The sequence below is a fragment of the Harpegnathos saltator genome, unplaced genomic scaffold (genome assembly GCF_003227715.2).
Source record: "Harpegnathos saltator strain DR-91 unplaced genomic scaffold, Hsal_v8.6 scaffold785, whole genome shotgun sequence".
NCBI lineage: Eukaryota > Metazoa > Arthropoda > Insecta > Hymenoptera > Formicidae > Harpegnathos > Harpegnathos saltator.
The window spans coordinates 1,672-26,861 of NW_020230632.1; the positions used below are offsets into that span (position 1 = coordinate 1,672).

Here is a 25,190-nt window from a genome sequence, read left to right on the forward strand (position 1 = left end):
TAGCGCCCATTCTCGGTGCGAAAAATCGGTGTCGCCGAAAACGCCGTGTTGGCCGCTCTCAGTTTCCTCTCTGGTAATATAAAGACTGTCAACCCTGGGTAAATTTTCGTATTGACCAAGGGGGCTCCAAGGGACCCGGAAGTAATTGAAGAGCGATGATAATAGCGACTGCTATAGCTACACTCAAGGTAATACAGCTAACAATTATGCCGGTGCGCGGCGAGAGAAAAGACACGCACCACTATTCGTGTCTCTGGTTTATAGGGTGCGTTCAGCGGCGAAAACCGCTCAGTGAGCGATGACTATTGGTCCTTGCTGTTAAATCCTTACATTCAGACCAATAACGTTGACGAATTACTCATCAGTTGCGCAACTATTGAGTGTCGTGAACGCACCCGTAGTATCTCGTCAGTGGTATATCATAAAAATCAGATTATAGCCAATACTCGAACCATACTTTACCAACCTCCAGAAATTTCAAAATTTCATTCGATAGTTCTCTATAAATTACGTAAGATGACATCACCTTTAAGTAGCTGTGAACGAACTTGTATAAATTCTCACTTGAAGAATAAATTCAATCAGTCAATTCTAATTCTATATTGCGTTTATCAAAGTTTCCATCAGAGAGGAGTAAAATCACTTTATTACAATAAGGAAACATAAAGTTTTTACCGTCTGAAATAAGGTGATTTGTTGTTGAAATAAGATATTCATTATTTGAATTTGGTAATAGTAAATACCCAGGCAGAAAAGAAAATTATAACATCAAAATGACATTAAAATGACCAAATCATGATGAAAAAATGAGCTTTTCTCATCATTTTGATGTTATTTTGATGTCTTCATGATTTTTTGTTCTGCTTAGGTGTACACTTAATAATCGAGTGATATGATGAGTTTTAAGTAAAATATTTGGATTATATACGCATTTGTGTAGTGTTTCAAAGCAAAGTGTATTTTTGTATGATTTTATATTTATATGCTTTTCATATAATGATCTATATTGTTTTTATATGATATTTAACATTTTTAATTTCTTCATTTCTATTAATATCGATGGATTAGTAACTGGCAAGCAATATAAAAGTTATATATTTAAATTATTAAAAAAAAATATATATATATATACTGTTGTAATTATATATAATATATATGTTATATAATATTAATATAACTTATAAAATATTATGTAATTATCGAATATTTCTTCCTTTCGGTATTATCCATTCTGGATGAAAAATGAAATGAAAGATGAAACATAGAGAGATAACATGTTTGTATGCACATATATTGCTATAATATATTATAAATTATATAATATATTATAAATTGTTAATACTTTATTTGTTTAACTTCAATTGTTAATTTTTTTGACATTTTAATATATATTTTTCTTAATACATACTTCTATTTTCTTTTACAGCTTGTTCCAACAGAGAATAAGAGTCAATAAGTCACAAATATATGTATAATATGCGTTTTCTACTATCATTACTAGTTATATTACATGTCATAAGCTGTAGTATAGCATGGCGCAATTTCATGAGAGGTCGAAATAGAAATGGCAATTTAGGAGAGCCTGTTTTGTCAGATAAAAACTATAATCTTCCCAAGGAACAATGGTTCACACAGCTTTTTGATCATTTTAACCCAACAGATATGCGTGTTTGGAAACAGGTAAAACATAATGCTATATTTTTCTACATATATATATCATATTTTATAAATATATTTCTCAAAAATTATTTTATGATTTGAAGTCAATGTCATGTTTATAATTTGTCATTTTTTACAGAGATACTTTGTCAATTCTGACTATTATAAACTTAATGGGCCTATATTCTTAATGATTGGAGCTGAAGGTGAAATAAAGCCCAAGTGGCTTGTAGAAGGTTTATGGATTGAATATGCCAAAGAGCTTGGTGCAATGTGTTTTTATGTGGAGCATCGTTATTATGGAAAAAGTCATCCTACTGTGTATGTTGTATACCAGAAATTTGAATGCTAGCTCTTGATGCCATTATATTCAAGTTTGAGGAATCAAAAGCTGTAAATCCTATGACCATATGTATTAAATGTATTATGGTTACTTGCAGAGATCTGAGTGTAAAAAACTTGATGTATCTGAGTTCAGAACTAGCTCTAGCAGACTTGGCGTATTTCATCGAAAGTGTTAATATTGGGTACAAATTTCCAAATGATACAAAATGGATTGTATTTGGAGGATCATATGGTGGTTCTCTGGCTGCTTGGATGCGTGTTAAGTATCCTCACTTGGTGCATGGTGCGGTATCCGCAAGTGGACCGTTGTTGGCACTAATCGATTTTCAAGGTAGATGAAAGTATATCTTTAAATCGTATGTTGTTGATATAAATAGTTACATACACATGTTACAGAGTACTACGTCGTTGTGGAGGATGCTCTGAAGCAACATTCTCAACAATGTGTTGACACAGTAGCAGACGCCAATAAGGAATTCCATATAATGCTGCATCACCTCATTGGTCAAAAACAAATAGAGGAGAAGTTTAGGTAAGTGAGCTTGTCGAAATGCATTACATCAATCAGTTTTTATCTGAATTATTTTTCATAGATTATGTGACCCGATTGATCCTGGACATACCAAGACAATTGATATTTCCAATTTATACGAATCATTAGCAAGCAACTTTGCTGACATCGTGCAGTACAACAAGGACAATCGTCAAGAATCTAAAACTGCTAACATCACTGTCGATATGATATGCGACGTATTAACAAATGATAAACTAGGTAGACCGGTTGATAGACTCGCTTACATAAACAGCATGATATTAAACGCTACCAAGGAAAAGTGTTTGGATTATAGATACGACAATATGATTCATTCACTTCGAAATATCACTTGGGCGAGTGAACAAGCGGAAGGAGGTAACGCACTTTGATCAAATGTATCTCATGTGTATGTTCATTCCTGGATTATTTCCCTGCTTTCTTCATGTCCGTTAACAACAAACCTTGAATTATGTTTATAGGACGTCAATGGATGTATCAGACTTGCACAGAGTTCGGATTCTTCCAGACCTCAACCGCACGGCCTAAGCTGTTCAGTGAAACTTTTCCGGTGGACTTCTATGTACAGCAGTGCGTCGATATCTTTGGACCTAGGTTTGTTTTTACTTTTAAATTGTGCCCCGACTGAATTCGATTCGATAATGTGTTGGATTACAACTGAGCTCTTGTTTCTTTTTTTTCTATAGATACAACTTGGATATGTTGAAATCCGCTGTTACTCGAACGAATATTCTGTACGGTGCATTAAATCTGCAAGTGACGAATGTAGTACATGTGCACGGCTCTGTGGATCCTTGGCACGTGCTGGGTATCACGAAATCTTCCAATCCGCAAGCACCAGCCATCTACATCGACGGTAAGTACAATGTACTACCGATATCTATTGGTTATTAATATGCGAATGCATATATAATTTGTTAATTTACTCGAAGGTACTGCACATTGCGCGATTCTGTATCCTTCATCAGAAAAGGATCCACCTCAGTTAAAGCAGGCTAGAATAGTAGTAAAGGGCCTGATCAAACAATGGCTGGATAATTGAAGTCTTCTCTCAATATAATGTAATATGTTAACTATAAAGAAAAATATGCAACATGAATGATTCGTTGTTAAGAAAAGAGTATACGAATTATTAATATCGCTATGAATACTTTTAAACAGACTGTATTTTGGAATTCTTTTTCGTTATAGCGCAGGATAAATGATATCGACATGTTTGTATAAATACGTTTCCTAGATTTATATAATGTAAAAATTACATCTAACATTATATGTATATGTAACGATCTATATTTACGAATGCGCTAGCATTTATTATCATGTACCATGTTTGAATGACAAAATTGCTCGTTCGACGGTGATCAAACAAGTTTGCCCTAAATGGCACTATCATAAATTTACCGCGACAAGTAGAGTTTAAAAAATGCATGTACAACATTAGATCGCGTAGGATTATTTCAGTCGATAAATAAACGTTAACGTTGTTGCAAAAGAAAAGTTGCGTGTTACTTGCTAATTACATTAATAATTGGTTTTTAACAATGACATATATAACAATGATATATATAGATCAAGCACTCTAGGGGGATGAAGCCGGCAATTGGCAGTTTATGACAGAGTGAAAACGTTACTCGGCATTAAACTTCTCTCACTGTATCCTATAAAGTGTCAAAAGTAATATGGCGTACGTAAATGATGTGAATGTTGAATGCAAATACATATATCTGCATTAGCAAGTTAAATATATATTATAAGCATAAATAATTAATAATCACATAATATGTAGAGTTATCGATATTATATATTTTCTGATGAATATTTTGACATGTTTTTGTTCTTATCTAAATTCCACGTATTCACTGTTTTCATAGCTCAATTTTATTCGTTAATTATATATGTCAAAGCTTGACACAGTTTGCGCATTTGGACCGATTTCTGAGAATCACCGCCTATCATCTCTTCTCCCGGTCTTAGCAACAGTAATTGACATGTGACGCCCTGTCTCAGGTACGACGCATCTGTAACGCGACGTGGTTCTCTATCTTCTCTAACTGCCAAATTTCAATGTTTTAAACGCGAGAATTTAAAATCTTTTTTTTATAATTAAGTTAATATCAAAATTTCAATTCTCGATTATTTTAGTTACATTTACGATGTAATATTCGTAAAATATTATTAAGTTATATGCGAAAAATTACAGTTGTAAGTGTCCTGAAAATCTTTCGATTTATAAATTAATAAATAATTTGAAATGTTTAAAGTTATGTATAAAAGACGTTTTTATTAAAAAGTATAAGAGGGAGAAATACTTATTGACAATTTGTCTATGTGAATTGTTAGATAATCTTTGTAATATAGAGAACCACGTCGCGTTACAGGTGCGTTGTACCCGAGACAGAGCATCGCGTGTTAATTACCGTTGCTAAGATATTAAGACTAGGAGGAGAGACAATAGGCGGCGACTCTAAAAAATCGGTCCAAATGTGCAAACCCTGCCAAGCTCTAATATACGTCATTGGTCCTTAAATATAAGACTTAACTATGAATACCAACCTTGGAGAATAATTCAATCAGACTAATCTTACATCGTTAAGGAGTGGCGTATGGGGATACCCACTTCTTTCAGAGCATATAAAAGAAGAAGAAGAAGAAGATCTTACATTGTGTTTATCAAAGTTTCCACCAGAGAGGAATAAAATTTCTTTATTATATAATACGGAAATATAAAGACTTTGCGTTTACTGTCTGGAATATAAGGTAATTTGTTGCTGAAATAAGATATTCATTATTTGATAATAGTAAATATACATTTAAATAATTGAATGATACAGTGAATTTTAAGTAAAATATTTGGATTATATGCGTATTTATGTGGTACAAAGCAAAATGCTTTTAAATTAAAGTGTATATTTTGATATGATTTTATATTTATATATGATTTTTATGTAATGATTTATATCGTTTTTATATGACATTCAATAACATTTTTAATTCTTTCGTTTCTATTAATATCAATGAGTTAGTAACTGGCAAGCAGTATAAAAATTATATATTTAAATTATTAAAAAAATATATATATATATATTGATGTAATTATATATAATACATATGTTATATAATATTAATATAACTTTACATATTATATAATTACTGAATATTTTTTCTTCTTTTTGATATTATCCATTCTGGATGAAAGATAAAATGAAAGATGAAATATAGAAAGATATAACAGGTTTGTATGCATGTATTGCCAATATATTATATATTGTTAATACTTTATCAACTTTAATTGTTAATTTTTTTGATATTTCAATATATATTTTTCTTAATATATATTTGTATTTTCTTTTATAGGTTATTCCGATAGAGAATAAGAGTCAATAATGTATAATATGCGTTTTCTGCTACCATTACTACTTATATTACATGTTATAAGCTATAGTATAGCATGGCGCAATTTCATGAGAGGCCGAAGTAGAAACGGTAATTTAGGAGAGCCTGTTTTGTCACTTAAAAATTATAATCTTCCCGAGGAACAATGGTTCACACAGATTTTTGATCCTTTTAACCCAACAGATATGCGTGTTTGGAAACAGGTAAAATATAATGTTATATTTTTCTACATACACACACATACATATTTTATTTTATATATATTTTTCTCAAAAATTATTTTATTATATGAAGTAGAGATGTACGAACTATTCGAATTCGAATTGAATTGAATCGAATCAAATGCAATTCGATTCGATTCGAATCCGAATCCTTATCATTCGAATCCGAATAAATCGAAAATTTTGAATTGCGAAGATTCGAATACAAATCAAATACATTAGTGTTTGCGCACATCAGTTTACAAAACGAGCTATCTGGGCCTGTATGTTTGAACCCTTAACTTATAATTAATAATTTAATTATAAATTATTTTAAATATTTAAATATATATTTTACTTTAAGATGATATTACAATATTAATATTTCCTTTCATATTAAAATCTTCCATCATTATTTGCATGTTTGATAGTCATGTTAAATTTTTTAATGACTCGATTCGATTTTATTCGATTCGATTCGAATTCGAATGAAATTTCATAAATACTATTCGAATCGACATAAAAATTCTTGATTCGCACATCTCTAATATGAAGTCTATATTATGTTTATAATTTGTCATTTTTTACAGAGATACTTTGTCAATTCCGACTATTACAAACCTAATGGGCCTGTATTCTTAATGATTGGAACTGAAAAAATAAAGCCCAAGTGGATGGTAGAAGGTCTATGGATTGACTATGCCAAAGAACTTGGTGCAATGTGTTTTTATGTGGAGCATCGTTATTACGGAAAAAGTCACCCTACTGTGTATGTTGTGTATACCAGAAACTTGAATGCTAGCTCCTGATGCCATTATATTTAAGTTTGAAGAATCAATAAGTTGTAAATCCTATGACCATACATATGAAATTTATTATGATTACTTGCAGAGATCTTAGTACAGACAACTTGACATTTCTAAGTTCAGAAATAGCTCTACAAGACTTCGCATACTTCATCAGAAATATTAATATTGAATACAAATTTCCAAATGATACAAAATGGATTGTATTTGGAGGATCATATGGTGGTTCTCTGGCTGCTTGGATGCGTCTTAAATATCCTCACTTTGTGCACGGTGCGGTATCCGCAAGTGGACCGTTGTTGGCACTGGTCGATTTCCAAGGTAGATGAAAGTATATCTTTAAAAAGTATGTTGTATATGCAAATAGTTACATACACATGTTACAGAGTACTACGTCGTTGTGGCGAATGCTCTGAAGCAACATTCTCAACAATGTGTTGACGCAGTAGCAAACGCCAATACGGAATTCCATACAATGCTGCATCATCTCACTGGTCAAGAGCAAATAGCGGAGAAGTTTAGGTAAGTCGAGCTTGTCGAAACGCATTACATCAATCAATCTTTATCTGAGTTATTTTTCATAGATCTGAGTTATTTTTCATAGATTATGCGACCCGATTGATCCTGGACATACCGCTGATATTTCCAATTTATACCAATCATTAGCAAACAACTTTGCCTATATTGTGCAAAATAACAAGAACAATCGTCAAGAATCTAAAACTGCTAACATCAACGTCGATACTATATGCGATGTATTAACAAATGATGAACTAGGTAGACCGGTTGATAGACTCGCTTACATGAACAGCATGATATTAAATGCTACCAAGGAGAAGTGTTTGGATTATAAATACGACAACATGATTCATTCACTTCGAAGTATCAATTGGAACGAACAAGTGGAAGGAGGTAACGCACTTTCATAAATGATCTCATGTGTTACCCTTGGATTACTTCTCTGCTCGCTTCATGTCCATTAACAACAAACTTTGAATAATGTTTGCAGAACGTCAGTGGATGTATCAAACTTGCTCAGAGGTCGGATTCTTCCAGACCTCAACCGCACGGCCTGAGCTGTTCAGTGAAACCTTTCCGGTGGACTTCTATGTACAACAATGCATCGATATCTTTGGACCTAGGTTTGTTTTTACTTTTAAATTGTGCTCTGAATGAGTCCGATTCGATAATGTGTTGGATTACAACTGAGGTCTTTTCTTGTTTCTTTTTTTCTATAGTTACAACTTGGATATGTTGAAATCCGTTGTTACTCGGACGAATACTCTGTACGGCGCATTGAATCAAAAAGTGTCGAATGTAGTACATGTGCACGGCTCTCTGGATCCTTGGCACACGCTGGGTATCACGAAATCTTCCAATCATCCGCAAGTAGCCATCTACATCAACGGTAAGTACAATGTACTATAGGTATCTATTGGTTATTAATACGCGAACGCGTATATAATTTGTTAATTTACTCGAAGACACTGCACATTGCGCGATTCTGTATCCTTCATCGGAAGAGGACCCGCCTCAGTTAAAGCAGGCTAGAACAGTGGTAAAGGGCCTGATCAAACAATGGCTGGATAATTGAAGCTTTCTCTCAATATAATGTCATACGTGCTAACGTTAAAGAAACATGTACAATATTAATGTTCGTTGTTAAGAAAAGAGTATTTGAAATTATTAATACCGCTACGAATACTTTTAAAAAAACTATATTTTGGAGTTTTTTTTTCGTTATAGCGCAGGATAAACGGTACTGATATATGTTTGTATAAATACGTTTATTTCCTAGATTTATATAATGTGAAAATTAAGTCTAACGATATATGTATATGTAACGATCTATATTTGCGAATGCGCTAGCATTCATTATCGTGTACCATGTTTGAATGACAAAACTGCTCGTTCGACGGTGATCAAACAAGTTTGCCTCAAATGGCACTGTCATAATTTAACCGCGACAAGTAGAGTTTAGAAAATGCATGTACAAAGTTAGATCGCGTAGGATTATCTCAGTCAATAAATAAACGTTAACGTTGCTGCAGGAGAAAAGTTGTGCGTTACTTACTAATTACATTAATAATTTCGACGAGTCTGTGAAGAAGAAGTACAAGTGAGAACTATACGTATAGGGAGTTATGCGTTACATATTTATATTACAGGGAGAAACTCGGTAGAGTAGCATATATATTGCAGGTAAAACGTTAGCGATTCACGAGGCACCGGGTGAGGAGGACGCCGAGTGCCTTCGTACATTTGCGTCAGATGCGCGCGCCGCACTGAACGCAACGTCTCTCTTTACCCCTGAATGGGTAACATCGGCCTTTCCTTAACGATACCTACATGCAGCGTCCCGTTTGTCTGGAAGCATAGCAATACTTTTAAAGCGAGGCCAAGGTACCCATAACGGACGTGAATTTTGCCGATATCATTGCGATATCCGTGGACGAGTGTCTTCAAACGTACAATGCGAGACCCCGGATCTTACACAGTAACTTACCGTTAGAACGTTACATTAACGTATCTGTTTGATCATTATTACATATTACTTCTTTGCTGTTTTTGGCATGTCCTCTACGATGAGCAGCTTCTACTACCTTCCTCGCACTTGACGCGATTCGCCATTTTTGCGCTTACAGGCTACGATGTACCGTATAGGCTACTCTTACAAGCTACAATCGTGATATATTTACATCTCATAATAGACATAATATAAATAATTTACGACGTAACAGAGCGATACATGTGTGTAGGATCTATCTCGGCTGTTCTCCGTTGTGGATTCGCGTGAGACTTACCTAGGTACAAATTGTATTGAAAGATTCGCCTGCACCCTCGTTCAACCCTTCAAGCCGCGGCTTGACGTTGCTGAACGTTCACTAAGGACTCGCTACGTCTTCCTACAACCCATAAGTCGCTCCACGCGATCGTAGACAGTGTGACGTAGCGAGTCTAACTTTAACGACACAGAGTTCCTCGCCCGTTTTCCTCGCCGTTTAATATCTATGGTGGGACTGCGACTGTCTCCAGTCAGGCGTCGCGCTACCGTGATGATGATGGTGATGGTGATGATGGCGCTTCTTGTCAGAGATGCTGGCGTGCTTGCTGGACGGGTAAGCGGCGACGTCGCTTACCACCAACTCCGAGCCGTCGCGCTCGGTGTTGTTGCCGCGGAAGTTCTCTCGGTATCCTGGTTCATCCAGGGTCTCCTTGCGTCGGAGCGGCGGATGGCCGGCCTTGTGGCCGGCGGTCTCGTGCAGGTTCTCCCAGGCTTGACGGTAATAGCGATTCAGACCTCCCCGACTCTCCGAGGAGCTGCTGTCGAAGCTGGCCACGGTGTTGCAGTCGGGCGACGCACGGTGACGATAATGCTTACTACTTCTTCCACGGTTTCTACAGGTAAACAGCAGGTTGAGCACATTAATTGCTTTCTCAGTGTCGACTGATCGTTCTAATTACAGATAATTTTTATTGCACAGCACCAAGTACAGTTGCAGAAATCGGCGAGAAGATAAGCAAGCGCTGAGTGCAGTGGAGGAACGGTCGGACCGGTTCTTGCAAGTACATGATGTGAATATTATTTACATGAACGTAAAATCTCTACAACTCCTGTATAATGAATGCAAGTAAATACGACTATTCCGCTCTTACACTTTTGGCTAAATGAAAACTCTATGTATCTTTGTTACCACGGCTCGAAGCAGCCTCCAAACTAACTACAACCAACGTGAGGGTGGAAAGCAGAAATGGAATGAACGCTAATGTGTTCTACGGTGCACCAAGAATTTGATGTATGGCACAGAGTGACGAATATAAAACGTGAATACTCAGGATTCAGAAGTAAACAGGTGCATAAACGTGACCTCGAAGGAGTGAGTAACATGGGTGATGCGGGAGGAAGAGAAGCGCAATGTACACGAACCATCTTGCGTCGTGGTTGCCATGCGACGCGATACTCAAGATTTCTGGAGCATCAGTCACGATCCAGCGACTGACTCGGTCCGATTTCTCAGCGGGACCCGAGAGTTTCCAGAACCCTTGCGTACGCGCGACATTCGTCCGCGCGTAGAAAGTGTTGGTGCGGTCGTATGCGTGCCCTACCAAGCCATCATCTAATCCGTAGGTGTGTCGTGGACGTGTACGTGAACGTGAACGTGGCCGTGGCCGTGGACGTCGGAGAACGAGAACTATCGCTAAGGCAGGTGCTCAAGTAGAAACCTTGCTCTCGTTTACCTTGACTAGTATCACTCGCGAAGGTGGCGCGTGGTAGTTGGTGGTACGTGATGATGGTTGATGTGGTGGGCGGTGGTTGCGTGGAGGGTTGGGGTGGTAGTGGTGGTTGCGGGCTTTATAGGGAGCGGTTCTCTCTCGCTTTCTCTCTTTATCGGCGGCGGGAGTATGAGGGAGGGGCGGCGGCGGCGGTGGCGGCGGCGGTGGTGGCGGTGGCGGTGATGGTGACGGTCTATAGAGAAGGATTTGAGAAGTAGCCGGCACGATGCGCCGCCGACAGGCTGAAGGAGTAAGGGTGGTCGCTACCGCGGCGAGCCGTGAGGTCGCGGCGCCCCAGGTGCTGGTCGGGGAAGGGCAGCGCCAGTAGCGTATACCAACGCGAGGGCATTCCGGTGTCACCCCTCCCAAGGCCACCACTATCGCCACCCCTCAGCGCACCAACCCCACCGAGCCCCCTGCGGCGCCTTCCTCTGACGCTGCCACTGCCGCTAACCACCGCAACGCAAACGGACTCCGTGTTAATTGTCGTTGTGGGAGACCAGATTATCTCCGCCAGGCTCACCTGGCGTTTTAGATCTCTCAACGCACGGTGCACACCAATGTTTCTCAATCGTGTCTCGTTCAATGGCTACATTTTCATTTTAGTAGTTTTCATTTTTACGTCCAAGCGATTAATTAGCGGGAGAAGGTGACTCGCTGGTAAATTTGCTGATCTTCAACACGTTAGCGCTTGAAAGAATAGCGTAGCCTCTTGCATAGCGAGACCGACGTGAAGAATCATTGGTCTCGACAACGTGACCCAAATTAGCAGAATTCATCGTGAAGCGGATTACAACGATTGCAACTTCTAATCGGCGGCTGAAACGACCGAACGCGCGACATAATTCTAGGCCACGTCGTCCGCGCGGTAAGTTCTTCTGGCTAAATTACAGGAAGCTTATGATCGGTGAATGAAGGCTCGAGTACTAATAGTTGTTGTAATAGTGGTAGTATTATCCCCGGGCGCGCGCGCGGCCCTACTCGCGACGATATCGCGGATGTTCGCGATCGAGAGGCTCGTCCGAGAGACATGTACACGCGACTTCGGTAAGCATGGGCGAGATCATCCTCTATGAGAGAGAGAAATACAGATTGCAATGCAGCGTATTATGTATCACAAGTTAGGTAGAAGACAGACAGGTGGACGAGCGGGTATAGAGAATAGATCAAATAAATACAAGATAAGCGATACAATGTACAGTCCGCTCGAAAACGTTTATGTATATATAGAGAGGTATGTGCTACGGTATGTCATCAGAGAAACAGAGAAGGGAGATGCGCGACGAGGACAATGATCCTCGAAGCCGGCTCGCTTCGGCTCAGCTCGGCTCGACGCGACACTTGTTGCCCTTACCTGCGTATAAGAATTACGACCGTTGTGATCACCGCGGCGAGAAACACGAAGCCGCCGAACACCCCCAGAGCGATCACGGCGCCGAGATTCAGCTTGGCCTGGTGAGTGCCGCTTGGCTGCTCCGCGCTGTCCACCCTGAACGGGCCAGACGGTTCCGGCACGGCCGCTCCGACGCCCGCTTGAGCATGGTCGACTCCGCTTCCGGATATCTCGTTGTCCTGCGGGTGATCACTGCCGGCGTCGTTGAGCACCGTTGACGGAGATGGTGCGGGTTTGTTCAGCCCGACGCTCGGCCTCTTCGATACGGTCTCCCTCACTGTGGCCGGTAATTCCGCCGTGTTCGGTATGTTCCTGGGTGGCAAGGTCGTGCTGGTAGTGATGACCGTGGATGCGCTCGTCGTCGTCCTGATTCGCGGTGTCAAGTACGGCCGGACCTTCGGGCTCAACGGACGTAACGTCGCCCGAGAGGGAACAGTCACGGTTGTCCGTGGCTCTTCTGAAATGAAGAGTTAAGAGTGAAGAGTTCCTCCGAGTGTATAAGTGGATATTTGGAGAACAGAGAATATTAAAAATATAACAACGAGCATCTTCTCTTCATCTTTATTTATTATAAAATTACATACCTACGCACGTGGGTGCGACGTGATCGTACAGTCCAGTAGTCAAGCAGAGCAACTGCCGGAAACCGACGAGCCGGTAACCCTCGTCACACGTGTAAACGACGATGTTACCGGCCAGCACACCTTGATTGGTACTGTTCCCTATCGAGATCCTCCTCCCGTCCTCGTCGATCGTCTGCACGTCATTTTGGCTGTGCGCGACCATAGCCGGTGGATCGCAAAGTATCGGCTCGCATCGCGGTGGTGGTCCGTTCCAGCGTTCGTCGGAGTCGCAAATTAATCGGGCGCGTCCTGCAATCGCGGATCAGACATTTTTTTAATCATATTTTTCTAGCCTCTGAGGTTGATCGAATTTACTAATCGAATGATTTCAAACTGCAATGAAGCTGTTGTTAGAAAAAGGCTGGCGTCGAATAAAGAATCGAAGTACTCTCCGCTCCTGCGGCTGTCTTAAAACTGAATTCTGAAGGCCTTGCGAGTGATCACGAATGCGGAGTTGCAATTGACCGTTACACTACTTACCGGTCATCTCGTATCCCTCGTCGCAGGAATAGAGCACTTGACTGAGGAAACTGACGGTGTTGTTGATAAGTGTGTAGCCACCGTGTTTTATGCTCGCTGGATAGCCGCACTCGATGTCTGAAAACGAGAAGAACGTTACGTAGCGACGAATTCACATTCGCGAACTCGTTCTCAACGACTGTCCCTTACTTCTGCACACCGGTGGGAAGTCGTTGTAGAAACCAGTGTCGAGACAGGTACGGTTCAGCGGCCCGATAAGAAGGCTGCCCGCGTTGCAGCTGTACTCCACCGTCGCACCGACTTCGTACGCGCCAGCGGAGCGCCTGGATGCCTGGACTGTGTTGATCACAGTCATCGTGGAGTTCGGCGGCTGCTCAGGTCTGCCGCAAGCTCGAGGCTCTGCAAGAGTAAAACCGTCATTGTTAGAACGGCTGTTGACACACAACGTGTTAACGTACGTTTGGTGGCTCGAACTAGAGAGTTGAGCATCGAAACAGTAAATTGAAATAATCGGTGGACGTCAGCGTGCGATAATAAGCAACATATTAAAAGCATCGCGCGAGCCTGGATGATACTCACGATGTTGGCAAATGAAGCTGTGCCGGGCTGTGCAAGGTACATCGGACCAAAGCCAGCCTCTGCCGCCGTCATATCGGGCGCAGTCCTCCACCAGGCCCTGCTGCAGGTCCCAGAACGAGACGGACACGACTTCGCCGCTTTCGGTCCACCTCCACAACGTCCGATCCTTCTGGTCTCTAACCGCGCCCATCCAATACTGGCTGGACGTGTCGCTCCTGCGGCAACGAGGGAATTTTTCTTCTTCATGTCGATTTGTTTGAACAGTTCGAAGTTGCGTTGCACTTTTCGAATGTTACCTGTGTCGTCTCCACAACTCCCACGAGATGAAACCCTGCAGGGCGGGGTTGCTCTCGTCCACGAGAGTACCGCCGCGATTGTGGCAGAAGGACAACGCCTCTCTGAACATCAGCTGGCGATTGTAGAATATGTAGCACTTTCCGTTGTAGGTCGCCGTCGACCCCGGCGGTTGGTCCCGGAATTGAGGACACCTCTCGATCGGCAGTGCCTGTGTTCATTTTTTCGTGGGATCAGTCACGAGTGATAAGAGACGAGCGCGCGATATCGTCTCCGTTTCCCCTCTCTCTCTCTCTCTCTCTCTCTCTCTCTCTCTCTCTCTCTCTCTCTCTCTCTCTCTCTCTCTCTCTCTCTCTGCCCCGGGATGAGCGTTTCGTAACGTTTCGCGTTAGTTGCTAAATCGTCGTACCTGATCGGTATAGACGAATGCCTCGCACAGGGAGAGCTGCACCGGGATTTCGGAGGGCGACATGGCCTCCAGGTGCACGGAGACGAAGGCTCCGGGCATCGGTGGATTGCAAGGTAAGAAAAGCGGCTGTCCTTCTTCCAATGACCCGGTGAAGCGGTTGCAGACGGGATTCGTTCCTAAGTCCGGCCGATTGTTGCCGACTCGAACGACAATGGTGCCGGGGATGCCAACACCTGCGGGTCGTTTGAGCGATTATTCATCGGTCAATCCGAGGTACTCAATAATAATAATTAGAAACTAATAATGTTACTATAATAATAATACTGATATAATAAAACGATAATAATAATAATAATAATAATAATGATAATAATAATAATAATAATAATAATACACGGTAATTGCATGGACGTTGGTCCGTTAAAATTCGTACTCTGGCATTCGTTGGCTGTAATATACTCGCCTCGCTCGAGTATACGAACAATTATCGGAGCGCTTTACGATCCGGGGCGAGTCGGCTGAGCGTAATCTCAGCGAAGAAAAATCGGCGAATTTTTCACGATCGCGCGACGACCGTTGCGAATCGCCGGGGAGACCGCGTGCTCGCGACCAAGTGCGGGCAATTAACGGTATGCATTTACGGCGTTACCGGCCGGCGTCGTTGCTTCCAACTGTGTCAATGAGTCGCGATAATTGCACGCGCACGGCCCCGATAGTCCGTTGAAATACAAATTAAGAGACTGCCATTTGGACAGAACGATGACTTTCAAACGGTACAGGAACGGCTCGTTGTATGCAGCGTACGTGAGTGCGTACGCGAACGCGCGGTTTTCGTTTCACATTCGCCGTCGCATTCGTGCCGCAGATTCCTCCCGGGAAAGAATCGCGTCGTCGGCCGACCGATCATTTTATTCAGCAGCTTCATGAGCTTAATTCGACTTATCTCGCGCTTATCGCGCGTTCTCTTCCGCGTCACCTCATCATAAAGTGCGCGATAATCACACGTCTGGGCAATAAAAGCGCCGACGACGCGTGCGTCCGTCTTGACATGATAATTTGAGCGGATCAAATTTCGCGCGAGTTGACTTTCTACTAACAAGACCGCCGCGAAGGGATTAAATACGCGACGACGGCCGCGGCAAATCGCGTCGGTTTTTATTGATACGCGCCTCCTCCCTCCTCTCTGGGTCTCCGCGCGAAAGACACACAAACAAATCTACGCGTAGAAACCCGCAGTAGATACCGCGTCGATATCGCAATGATATCGTCCGCACTTAACAAAGTCATCCGGTCTAATTAGGTCTCGAGCCGCGCTCCGTTGACGTACTCGGGTTAACGTAAATCGAGGACCGCGGCCGGCGACGGGCTTTCACTTGCGGTTTAGTTTAGAGGGTACAAGGCGCGTTCCCGCGCGCGCACTGGCCGATTGCGAGCGTAGTATCTGGACAGATAAAATCATCTCCGGCAATCCGGCAAGCGCTACATCTTCTGACCCACAAAGTATCCCAGCTGTGACGGAGCCGAGCGAACGAGACGAGACGGGACGGGACACGGCCGTACGTAGCTGCAAGCCGCAATTACATGCTTTCCACGTTTTGTCCCCGCGACGTCGGTCGCGTCGCGCGTCCGACCTCACGTCGACGACGACGTTCGGTAAAATCGCCCGGTTTAGGAGAGGCTTACGTGCACACGCACGGGTGCGTACTTTCTTATTGCGCGCGCGTAAGCCGCTATTCTCGCGTCTAATGAGTGAGCGGTCATGCAACGCGCGAGTGAGATAAGGGAGAAACTCTTCGGCATCGGAGGAAAGGATTGTGCCGCGCCTGTGAAATCAGTCGTCGAACGTCCGAAGCGACTGCCTTCATTGACACATGGCGGAAAATTGACGACGAAGAATCACGTGTTACCGTTCTGCCGCCGCGACCGGAAACAATCGAACTGGTCGAAACTTCAACGGGTGGAATATTTTTATTTCCGCGAGGGGAGTGTCGAGTTTTCTACTCGGTCTCTATTTTTTCCGGTCGCATCGACAGAATTCTCTTCGCGCGGAGATTCATGAGATAAACGTCCCAGTATCCGTTCACTTTGAAAAAAATATTTACTATCTATTTTAACAATGATGAATGAAAGTAATAATTATTGTAAAAAAAACCTCCAATATTTGTCACATGGCGGAAAATTTCAACGAAGAATGACGTGTTACCGTTCTGCCGCCGCGACCGGAAACAATCAAACTGGTCGAAACTTCAACGAGTGGAATATTTTTATTTCCGCAAGGAGAGTGTCGAGTTTTCTACTCGGTTCCTATATTCTTCCAATATTAATTAGTTGGAAAAAAAATATACTCAATACTTGATACTTTTGTATTAAAATAAAAATTAATTAAATAAGTATGCACTTATGGTTTGGTAAAATAATGGTCAATCGTTAATAAATTTATTAAGAGATAGCATCTATATTTATATTATTTCCCGTTAGCGCATACTAATTTTCTAATTGAGGTTTTTTCTAATTTGCACTTATTTCCAAATATTTCCGAACACTGGGCCATAACCTATACCGGTCACCGGTCACATTAATGCGTTTCATTACTTAACATGAATTAATAATTTATGTTAAGTAATGAATAATATACATAATAATAAAAGTAATGAATAATAAACATTTAATTAATAATAGATATATACATTGGTTTAATTAACATTCTTCTCTGCTTAAGGGAATCTCAAGTTTTCGAGCAAATGTAAATATTTATATCAAAACTATTCTTAATATTATATATTGTATTTCTTGCAACGACCTACGCTTAAACGTCCAGCTACCGGAACATTTACCTTACTTCCCTTACTTCCCTTACTTTACCTTACTTCGTGTAACGCGAATTATACATTTTCTCTGCTGGAAGCGAGCGTCGCGAAACACGGTCCAAGTAGAATCCATCGCACGCTGCAAGCGGCACAACACGACGTCATTAATCCCGCGTGTAAAAAACTCGTCGAAGCCTGTAAAGCGCCCAGCGGATCGCGCTCTCTCACAGGAAGAAAGCCCGCCTCGACGTCGAGGATCATCATCGCGCGTCATCGTAACCACGCTGGGGTGGACTTTAATCTCATTTCGCCCGACCGCGCCCAGTCATTGCGGCGCTTTCGCGCGCGCGCCGCCGAAATCGAACGGTCCGATTCTCCTTCGCCGCTCAGCCGCGACGTGAGAAAGCCGCTCTTTCGCCCGGCGTAATTAGAATACGCGGTCCGTTTAATTACGCACGCGCGCGCGCGTGCGTGGCTTGGGGATTATCGTCGGAGGAATTATCGTCACGTTTCTCGCCGGTGCTGAGCCGTGACTAAACAGCTGCTTAGGATGGGCCGCATTACGCCGAGGCCCATTGTTCCCGGCGCGTTGCGCTTGCGGCGGGTCCGACTCGCGCAGCGCGTGTCTGTCCAATCCAGGCAGATCGTCGATTATCGCGATTGAATAATTCATCCGGTGCTATGACTATGCCCGCTGGATTGCGCGGGGAATGCTGCGGAGAGGAGGAAATCGCGCCGAGGAAGTCGCCGAGGATCAACCGATCGAATCGGTTGATATCGAATCGAGATTGGGTCTTTGAATTTCTCCGGGATTCCGAATCAACCCCGCAGATTTCCGTCAACATTGGAACTGCCAAAACAGGCGAGAACTTGCAGTTCGAGAAATCGCAGAGATTTACGACGACGCGCTTTGTGTCTTTTAGTGAGTGAAATTGAAAGAAACGAACGATTCTCTTCCCTTTGCGTTGTTCACGTTTTCCGAGGATCTCACGGAAACAGGTCCGTCGGTCGTCGGTGATCTCGGCGTTAATCCGTGGATCAACGACTCGCGAAGTAACGCACGGAAATGCACGGAGATTCTTTTACTCGGAGGAGGAGGGAAGAGGGAAGGTGCGTTTTCGCCGGCCGGGGCAGACGAGACGTGCTCTCGCTTCTTGCCTCGCGCGAGGCAACAGCGCGTCCAGCTACCAACAATGCCATTATTATCAGTCGTTTAACGGTGAAAGTTTCCGCCGGTTCGGCCAGACAGACGCTCGTTACGGCTTTATGGACAGAGCGAATGAACTTTCGAAACGATAACGCGCGTTTTTCGTGCATCACCGCGAGGGCCCTCCGTATCTCGAGGCGAGATGGGATCGCGGTTGCCGAGGCGCTTGGATTCAATTAATTCCGCGCGAGATCTTCGCGCGCTATCGGCGCCGCGATCGGATCGAAAAGCCGCTTCTCCTTCCTGCGCAAGCGACCGCCGCAGGAAACATGGTTCCGCAAACGGTCGCTGATCTCTTCTCGATCTTCGCCTCCTCTCGTCCTCTTTACGAGCGGGCGCGCGCATTTAAAAGCAGTCGAAAGTCGCATATTTGAAAGTAAAAATGAAGCGGCTGAAAGCCCAGCCGAGAAGAATCATGCGACGATTATCTTTTCATTAAAGAGGCGCGCGCTTCGTTTCTAAAGCGAGGAGAATTATCAGCGCGACGGGGGAGAATTATTCAATAACTTTAATTTCAGCTGAAGAAGCGCGCCGGCATTTCTCCTCAGCTGTAGTTTTTAATTAATGTGGTAGTGCGAGGAAAGAGAGACGAAAGTACAGCTCGAGAGAGCGGCGCTCGCGCATCAAAATAACCTTTTTCCTCGGCACACAAGAGGTGTTACTCTTCGTACAACCGTAATTACTACAATAATAATAAAAACAATGCAAAATGAATTACCCGCAGGAAAAAATTGATTATAACGCTCGCAGTCGTGAGTCCAGCTGTCCTCTGTCGACCTTCGTCACGCGTTTGGAAGGGCTCGCGAAAGTCGATACTCGTAGTTCCGCAGTCGAATATCCGCTGACTTTCCAGCTGGCGATCGGGAGGAAGAGAGAGGGAGACATTTGTTCGCGATTCGAGCGAACGTCGTTGGAAAAATTGCACGTCGCTTGCAGCGCGCACCGTGGGACGCGGTTTTCTAACAATCGAAAGTGGAAGGACTCTCACTCTCGTCGCGCGGGAGTTTCTAAATGATCTCGCATGCGAACGGCGTGTTCGACCGGACCGAAGTGGCAGGAAGCGTGAATTTTATGCCGGGATTTTACGGCTCGCTCGAACGAGGCTCGCGGTCCGCCTCCGTTGGACGAGATTCCCGAGCGCTCCGCTGTAAACTCTCGAAAGCGCCGCCGGCCGATCGATCGTGACACGACCGTGATTTTTCAGATCGCCGGATGCTCGCCGAAGGGCATCCAAGTCCCCTCGACCACGTCGGCGCGTCGCGGTCGTCGGCGAACGCGAAAACCACCGCGCGAACAGCCGCGAAACTATGCCGACATTCGCATTTCGTTTTCGCGTCGATTCGGTCGCCGGCGCGGCGTGGCGTCGGGGAGAGGCAAGCTGCGTCCGTCGGGGAGAGACAATCGCGAAAATGTAAGGAAGAGCAAAGAAGCGAAGGAAAGTCTCCTGCGAGAGTGGAGATTCGAAGTATAGGCGAAATTACACACACACACACACTCACACAGCCCATGTCTGAATCACTGTGATATACGCGCTCAGCGGAGCACACGCGCGTCTAATGTCACGTTTGTTTAGCGACCGTGCTCTGCAGTTGCAACGCGATCGCGAGTCCATTTCGCCGGCGATTGCCGGTGATGCTTATTTATCGATAGAAAGTCGAGAAAACGCGCCATCGAAACGCGAAAGTGCCGGACGCGCGCGCGCGCGCACGTGCGGGGCGTTGACGCGCGTATCGCGCGAATTCTATCTCGACAATAAGAGCCTCGCGTTAGGATTCATAGCGAGACGGAGCGTCTCGCGGCGCGAAGTGCGCCTCGCAGATTCGAATCGCGCGATGGAGCGAATCTCCGACCGCGCCGTTCGTTTCCGACGATCGCGGCGACTGGACAGCGCGCGACTTGACGAGCTCGTAAAATCAGCGCGCAAACGGCGAGCGTCCAATTATCGCGCGGTCATCGCGCGCTCTTTCTTACGGCCGTTTTTCTCGCGCTTCTCCTTGCCCACGCGCTCGGTCGCGCTCTTAACGCCGCGCCGCGCCGCGAAACGTTTCGCACGGCGGTTTTGCACGGAGCTGTAATTTGAAACAGAGCGGATCGTCGGCTAAACGCGCCGCAGTGCAAATATCAATTTCCCGCGGCACGCGCCACCTCTCCTCAGTCATCGGTTCGTGCGGCGCGTCGTCGCCGGTCTTCCCGGATGTCGAAGCCTTATTCCGCCCTTTAATCTCGTCGCACGTCGATCGTTACAACCGCGCGGAATCGTGGGCATGCGCCGCTAAATACGACAGTTCGCGTCACGTATGGCTGACGTGTGAAAAACGCTTCAGGTTTCCCCGACAGATCCCGAATGTCGAATGTCTTCGCGCCTCGACTTTAAACCCCGACGATGTCGTCGCGACGGGAAAATCGAAAGCCGCTTCTTCAACGATGAGATAAAACGACCTCGGATCGGGAATTCGTACTCGACTCCGCTCATGGTGATTTCAATTTCAACGGCGTTCCGCGCGCGCGTGGCACTTCCGCGCGAGAGAGACTTCGCTTTTCATCGATTTGCGAAACTGACGGCTTCCGGATTCGTCGGACAAAGACGAGCCTCCGTATTCCGCGCTCGACGCGAATGTCGATGTAATCATCGCTGTTTATTCGTCAAATCAATCTGTCGACGAGGCTCGCGCGCCAGACGAGCGCGCTCAATCGTCGTATACGCCGCTCATAGGAGAACACGGCGCGGCCGCTCATGCGCCATCGGCCGCGCAACGGTGAATTCTCACAGCCGGCCTGAAGCGCTGACAGATAGATGCACTACGGTATAACACTTACCGCAGCACGGCTTGCCGAAGTCCAGACGCACCAGCTGCACCATGTACGGCTCCAGCAGGTTCACGTACCACCACGGTTTGGGATCGGGCTTCGTCAGGGTGCACGTCTGCGGCGCGTAAATCTGACTGCTACTTCCGTCGACCGCGCGCTGCGGAAGTCCGTTGTCCAAGTTGCTCAACTGCATCGGCGCCTTGCCGCCGGCCACGTTGAGAACTGCGGGACAGGAGAGTTTGATACATTCGATCGCGTCATGCTCGCTAATCGACTGTCTTCCGAGGGTACTTACGCCGCGTAATCGGTTCTCTCTGTTTTTTCTCTCTCTCTCTCTCTCTCTCTCTCTCTCTCCTTCTGCGAGTGCGCCTGCACGTGCGGAGGGAAATTACCGTAGAGAGCAAGAACCGTGCGATTAAATAACGTGATGTACGATGAGCGTTTCGCTCATTATGAGCTGAGGGCAAAAAATGCCCGAGCGCGGGACACCGCTGCCGCTGCTGCTGGAGAGCTTCAGAGAGGCGCTCCGAGAGCCGTCCGAGCGAGCAATGTACACGTAAAAGGTGGAAATGTTCAATTGCCGTGCGTCAGCGATGATCGCTGATACTTTTTGCTCGTGAGAGAAACACGCGGAGGAATTTCCCATATTGTGAACGCGTGTTGTCACATTTCGATCGACGAGAGCTTCGCTGCGCGAAACCGACATCTCTCTCGCTCGCGGTGTATGACCGACAGCGCAAGTGTCTCATACATGTCTCTCTCGCCAGCGAAGCTATTCGCTAACTATCGCTCGGCGGTAATTACCGAGTCGATTAAAGTGGGAGTCCCCCCCGTAAAACCACTGCCACGCTCCGGCGGCAGACAAATATGACATCGCATTACAGAATATCAGAAGACACGCGGAGGAGGACGTAACAGGTAATTATACTCGCGCAATCTTGCCGCGTTTTTCTCGCTTTTCACGATTAGCACGCATACCGCGGTGACGCGGCGATAATTTCCCGCGCGTGAGAAAATCGCGGGGTATCCACCTCCTCGTCCATATTCGTCCGATAAAAAGAAGGTCGACCGCGAGCCGTCGCCGTCGCCGTCGCCGTCGCCGTCGTCGCGCCGGGTGAATAGCCGTACGGCCGTACGCACATCGGAGACGGCAGCCATCGGGCGCAACACTTGGCCGTGGTCGTCAAGTTGAGTTTTGTGCAGCAAGTGCCGTGCAATTCGCGAACAAGTCGGCGGCCTTGCGGTAGTTTTACTGTACCGTAACGTGAGAATTTTATCGGCGTTAACGCGTGTGCGATGCGGGGCGATCGCGCGTCGTGCCGTGCCGATCGCGGCTACGTCGAGAGAGATTGGCGTCTCGCTCGCTCCCGTGTCGCCTTAATTGCGTCTAATCGATGCCAATTCGATCGGACACGCGGATCGTCTTAGGACTTGGGCAAGACGCCATCAGCGCGATCAGCCGTGTCCTTGAGCGGTTATACTCTGACGCGCTCGACCTATATTCGCCAGATCGTCCAGCGACCTTGCCGCGTTACGTCCGAGACGTCGATTGTGATCGGCGAAGCCGTTGAAAGGTAGAAAACGCCATAAATGTCACTCGATAAGTGATCTTGACACGCGCCACCTGACGATGAATTACACAAATGTGCGAGGCGGATGCACGGCGCGCGATTTAATCATCAGCGGCAGATACGTATCGCCTATTCATGTTGAAAGCGCGCGAATCATCGCCGGGAACAATGTCTCGGCGGGCTGCTCATAAATATGCAGCGTATTCCCCGTAATCGAGTAAGAAGAATCGTAATCCCGTCAAACGGCGAGTGTTGCTGCCGGTGAGCATTTTGCGAGCCCGCGCCGCGCCGCCGAGATATCTCGGCATAATTTCTGCGCGCAATCTGTTACCACGGCCCTGAAGTATCTCGCCGCCGGAATCTCGCGGCCGAGCACAATCGAGACAAGAGAGATGCACAGACAAGAGCGCACATCGCATGCAGGAAGAGCGAACAAAGGATTCGCCGGCCGGCCGGCCGGCCGCACGCGGCTCGAGATAGCCCGATATAAACGCGTTGGGAAATAGCGCGGTCAGGTTTATTCGGTAAGGTTGATCCGCGGGTCTAATTGCACTTCGCATCTCTCTCCTTCCCTTTTTCCTTCCGCTCCTGTGGAAGCGAGGAAGTCGAGGAAAACTCGTCGAAGAGACGGAGAACAATCGGTTGCGCAGTCGATTTCGGCTTGGCGAGGAGGAGCCGACGGGCTTGCTACTCGAGGATCGTGTCCTGCAGATCGAGTTCAGCGCTCAACTTCGACTGCTCTTGAACTTCGAAAGCGCGTTCAGTCTCGCGAGGCTCTTTCACGGTCGGGGAATTATTGTGACCCGAAGAGACGTTTTCTCGTTTCGTCCTCCTCAGCGCAGTTGATTCCTTTCTGCTTGTCACTTGTCGCCTGCCTCGCGGTCTCGCGCTTGCCAATGCGGACGCGCGCGTGTTCGTCAAGAGGCCATTGACGTCCGCGCGATTATTTGATGACGGGACCATCGACATTCCATCGGCGACTAGGCGTGGGTTCGACACACAAAACCATAATCGATGCATTCTCGACCTAAACCTACATACTGGCTAGCGCCCCCGTGAACGTCCACGTATGCCGCGCACGTATGTTCCCACAAGAGAAACGCACGGATGCCGTGCTTACCTCATAATTTACAGTTACTTCTCGCACACGCAAATGTGCGAGAGCATCTTCGCGCGATACCTATCGCTCCCGTCGATACGCGTAACGAGATATATGGAGCACGGTTCGATTACACGAATGCTTCCGGCGCGGTGATCGTAATTGTATCGCGATAGACGCGCGGGCGTTCCGCTTCGAGATTGAATTATTGTGGGCCAAGCTATAAATAATTTCCGATGAAGATGAGAAGTACCTACTTTTTCCCGAGAAGATAAAAATCAGTCACTAGGCCGGAACGCGCGGGAGTCACTGTTGATTGTTATTAATAATCGTGAGATCGTGTAGAAAAATAGTAGGATGAAAATATGTCGAAATAAATATGTGAAGAAGCGAAAATGGAAGTTACTTCTTTTTTATTGCTTATAATATTTTTACTTCGACCGAATGATGTATAGTGATGGGGGACATTCTAAAATCAATTACGGTGTTACTCGCCTCATTCTCGCACGACTACATTATTTTTTATCGCGCGGCTTCGAGCATGTGCAATTTTTTTCAGTTTAATCATTGGAACGAAATAACATCACGCTGGCATACCAATCGCTCATTTATCCGTGTGCGTGTATTTATCATCCAATTACTACGGGAATGCTGACGATACGAACGATGGAGGAAACGAGGGACGGGAT

General features: G+C 45.1%; 3 protein-coding genes across 4 annotated transcripts in view; 2 read left to right on the forward strand and 1 right to left on the reverse strand.

The window, feature by feature from the left end:
* Nucleotides 1-584: 584 nt before the first annotated feature.
* On the forward strand, nucleotides 585-4,054 carry LOC105188996 (putative serine protease K12H4.7). The gene is made up of 9 exons (XM_011150784.3): nucleotides 585-688; nucleotides 1,427-1,680; nucleotides 1,799-1,980; nucleotides 2,100-2,335; nucleotides 2,401-2,536; nucleotides 2,598-2,914; nucleotides 3,019-3,151; nucleotides 3,244-3,413; nucleotides 3,490-4,054. Exons 2-9 carry the CDS (start codon nucleotides 1,468-1,470, stop codon nucleotides 3,597-3,599), a joined length of 1,497 nt encoding a protein of 498 aa, XP_011149086.2. The 5' UTR covers nucleotides 585-688; nucleotides 1,427-1,467; the 3' UTR covers nucleotides 3,600-4,054.
* Nucleotides 4,055-5,228: 1,174 nt separating this feature from the next.
* On the forward strand, nucleotides 5,229-9,014 carry LOC105188997 (putative serine protease K12H4.7). Its single transcript, XM_011150785.3, has 9 exons — nucleotides 5,229-5,314; nucleotides 5,912-6,153; nucleotides 6,741-6,919; nucleotides 7,042-7,277; nucleotides 7,343-7,478; nucleotides 7,561-7,868; nucleotides 7,966-8,098; nucleotides 8,195-8,364; nucleotides 8,441-9,014. Exons 2-9 carry the CDS (start codon nucleotides 5,941-5,943, stop codon nucleotides 8,548-8,550), a joined length of 1,485 nt encoding a protein of 494 aa, XP_011149087.2. The 5' UTR covers nucleotides 5,229-5,314; nucleotides 5,912-5,940; the 3' UTR covers nucleotides 8,551-9,014.
* Nucleotides 9,015-9,211: 197 nt separating this feature from the next.
* The window catches only part of LOC105188998 (uncharacterized), a 32,258-nt gene continuing 16,279 nt past the window's right edge, over nucleotides 9,212-25,190 (reverse strand). The window contains exons 3-12 of one of the 2 annotated variants that reach the window (XR_003114132.1): nucleotides 21,841-22,053; nucleotides 15,010-15,242; nucleotides 14,603-14,811; nucleotides 14,307-14,521; nucleotides 13,917-14,126; nucleotides 13,728-13,844; nucleotides 13,209-13,496; nucleotides 12,586-13,081; nucleotides 11,196-11,680; nucleotides 10,172-10,355 (exon numbers count right to left, since the gene is read on the reverse strand). Coding sequence is in view for 1 of the 2 variants with exons in the window: in XM_011150787.3 (XP_011149089.1) it covers nucleotides 9,959-10,355; nucleotides 12,586-13,081; nucleotides 13,209-13,496; nucleotides 13,728-13,844; nucleotides 13,917-14,126; nucleotides 14,307-14,521; nucleotides 14,603-14,811; nucleotides 15,010-15,242; nucleotides 21,841-22,053 (2,378 nt within the window). In the remaining variant the exon portion in view is untranslated. Of the gene's footprint in view, nucleotides 10,356-11,195; nucleotides 11,681-12,585; nucleotides 13,082-13,208; nucleotides 13,497-13,727; nucleotides 13,845-13,916; nucleotides 14,127-14,306; nucleotides 14,522-14,602; nucleotides 14,812-15,009; nucleotides 15,243-21,840; nucleotides 22,054-25,190 lie in introns of both variants that reach the window. The other variant, XM_011150787.3, reaches the window with a different exon arrangement.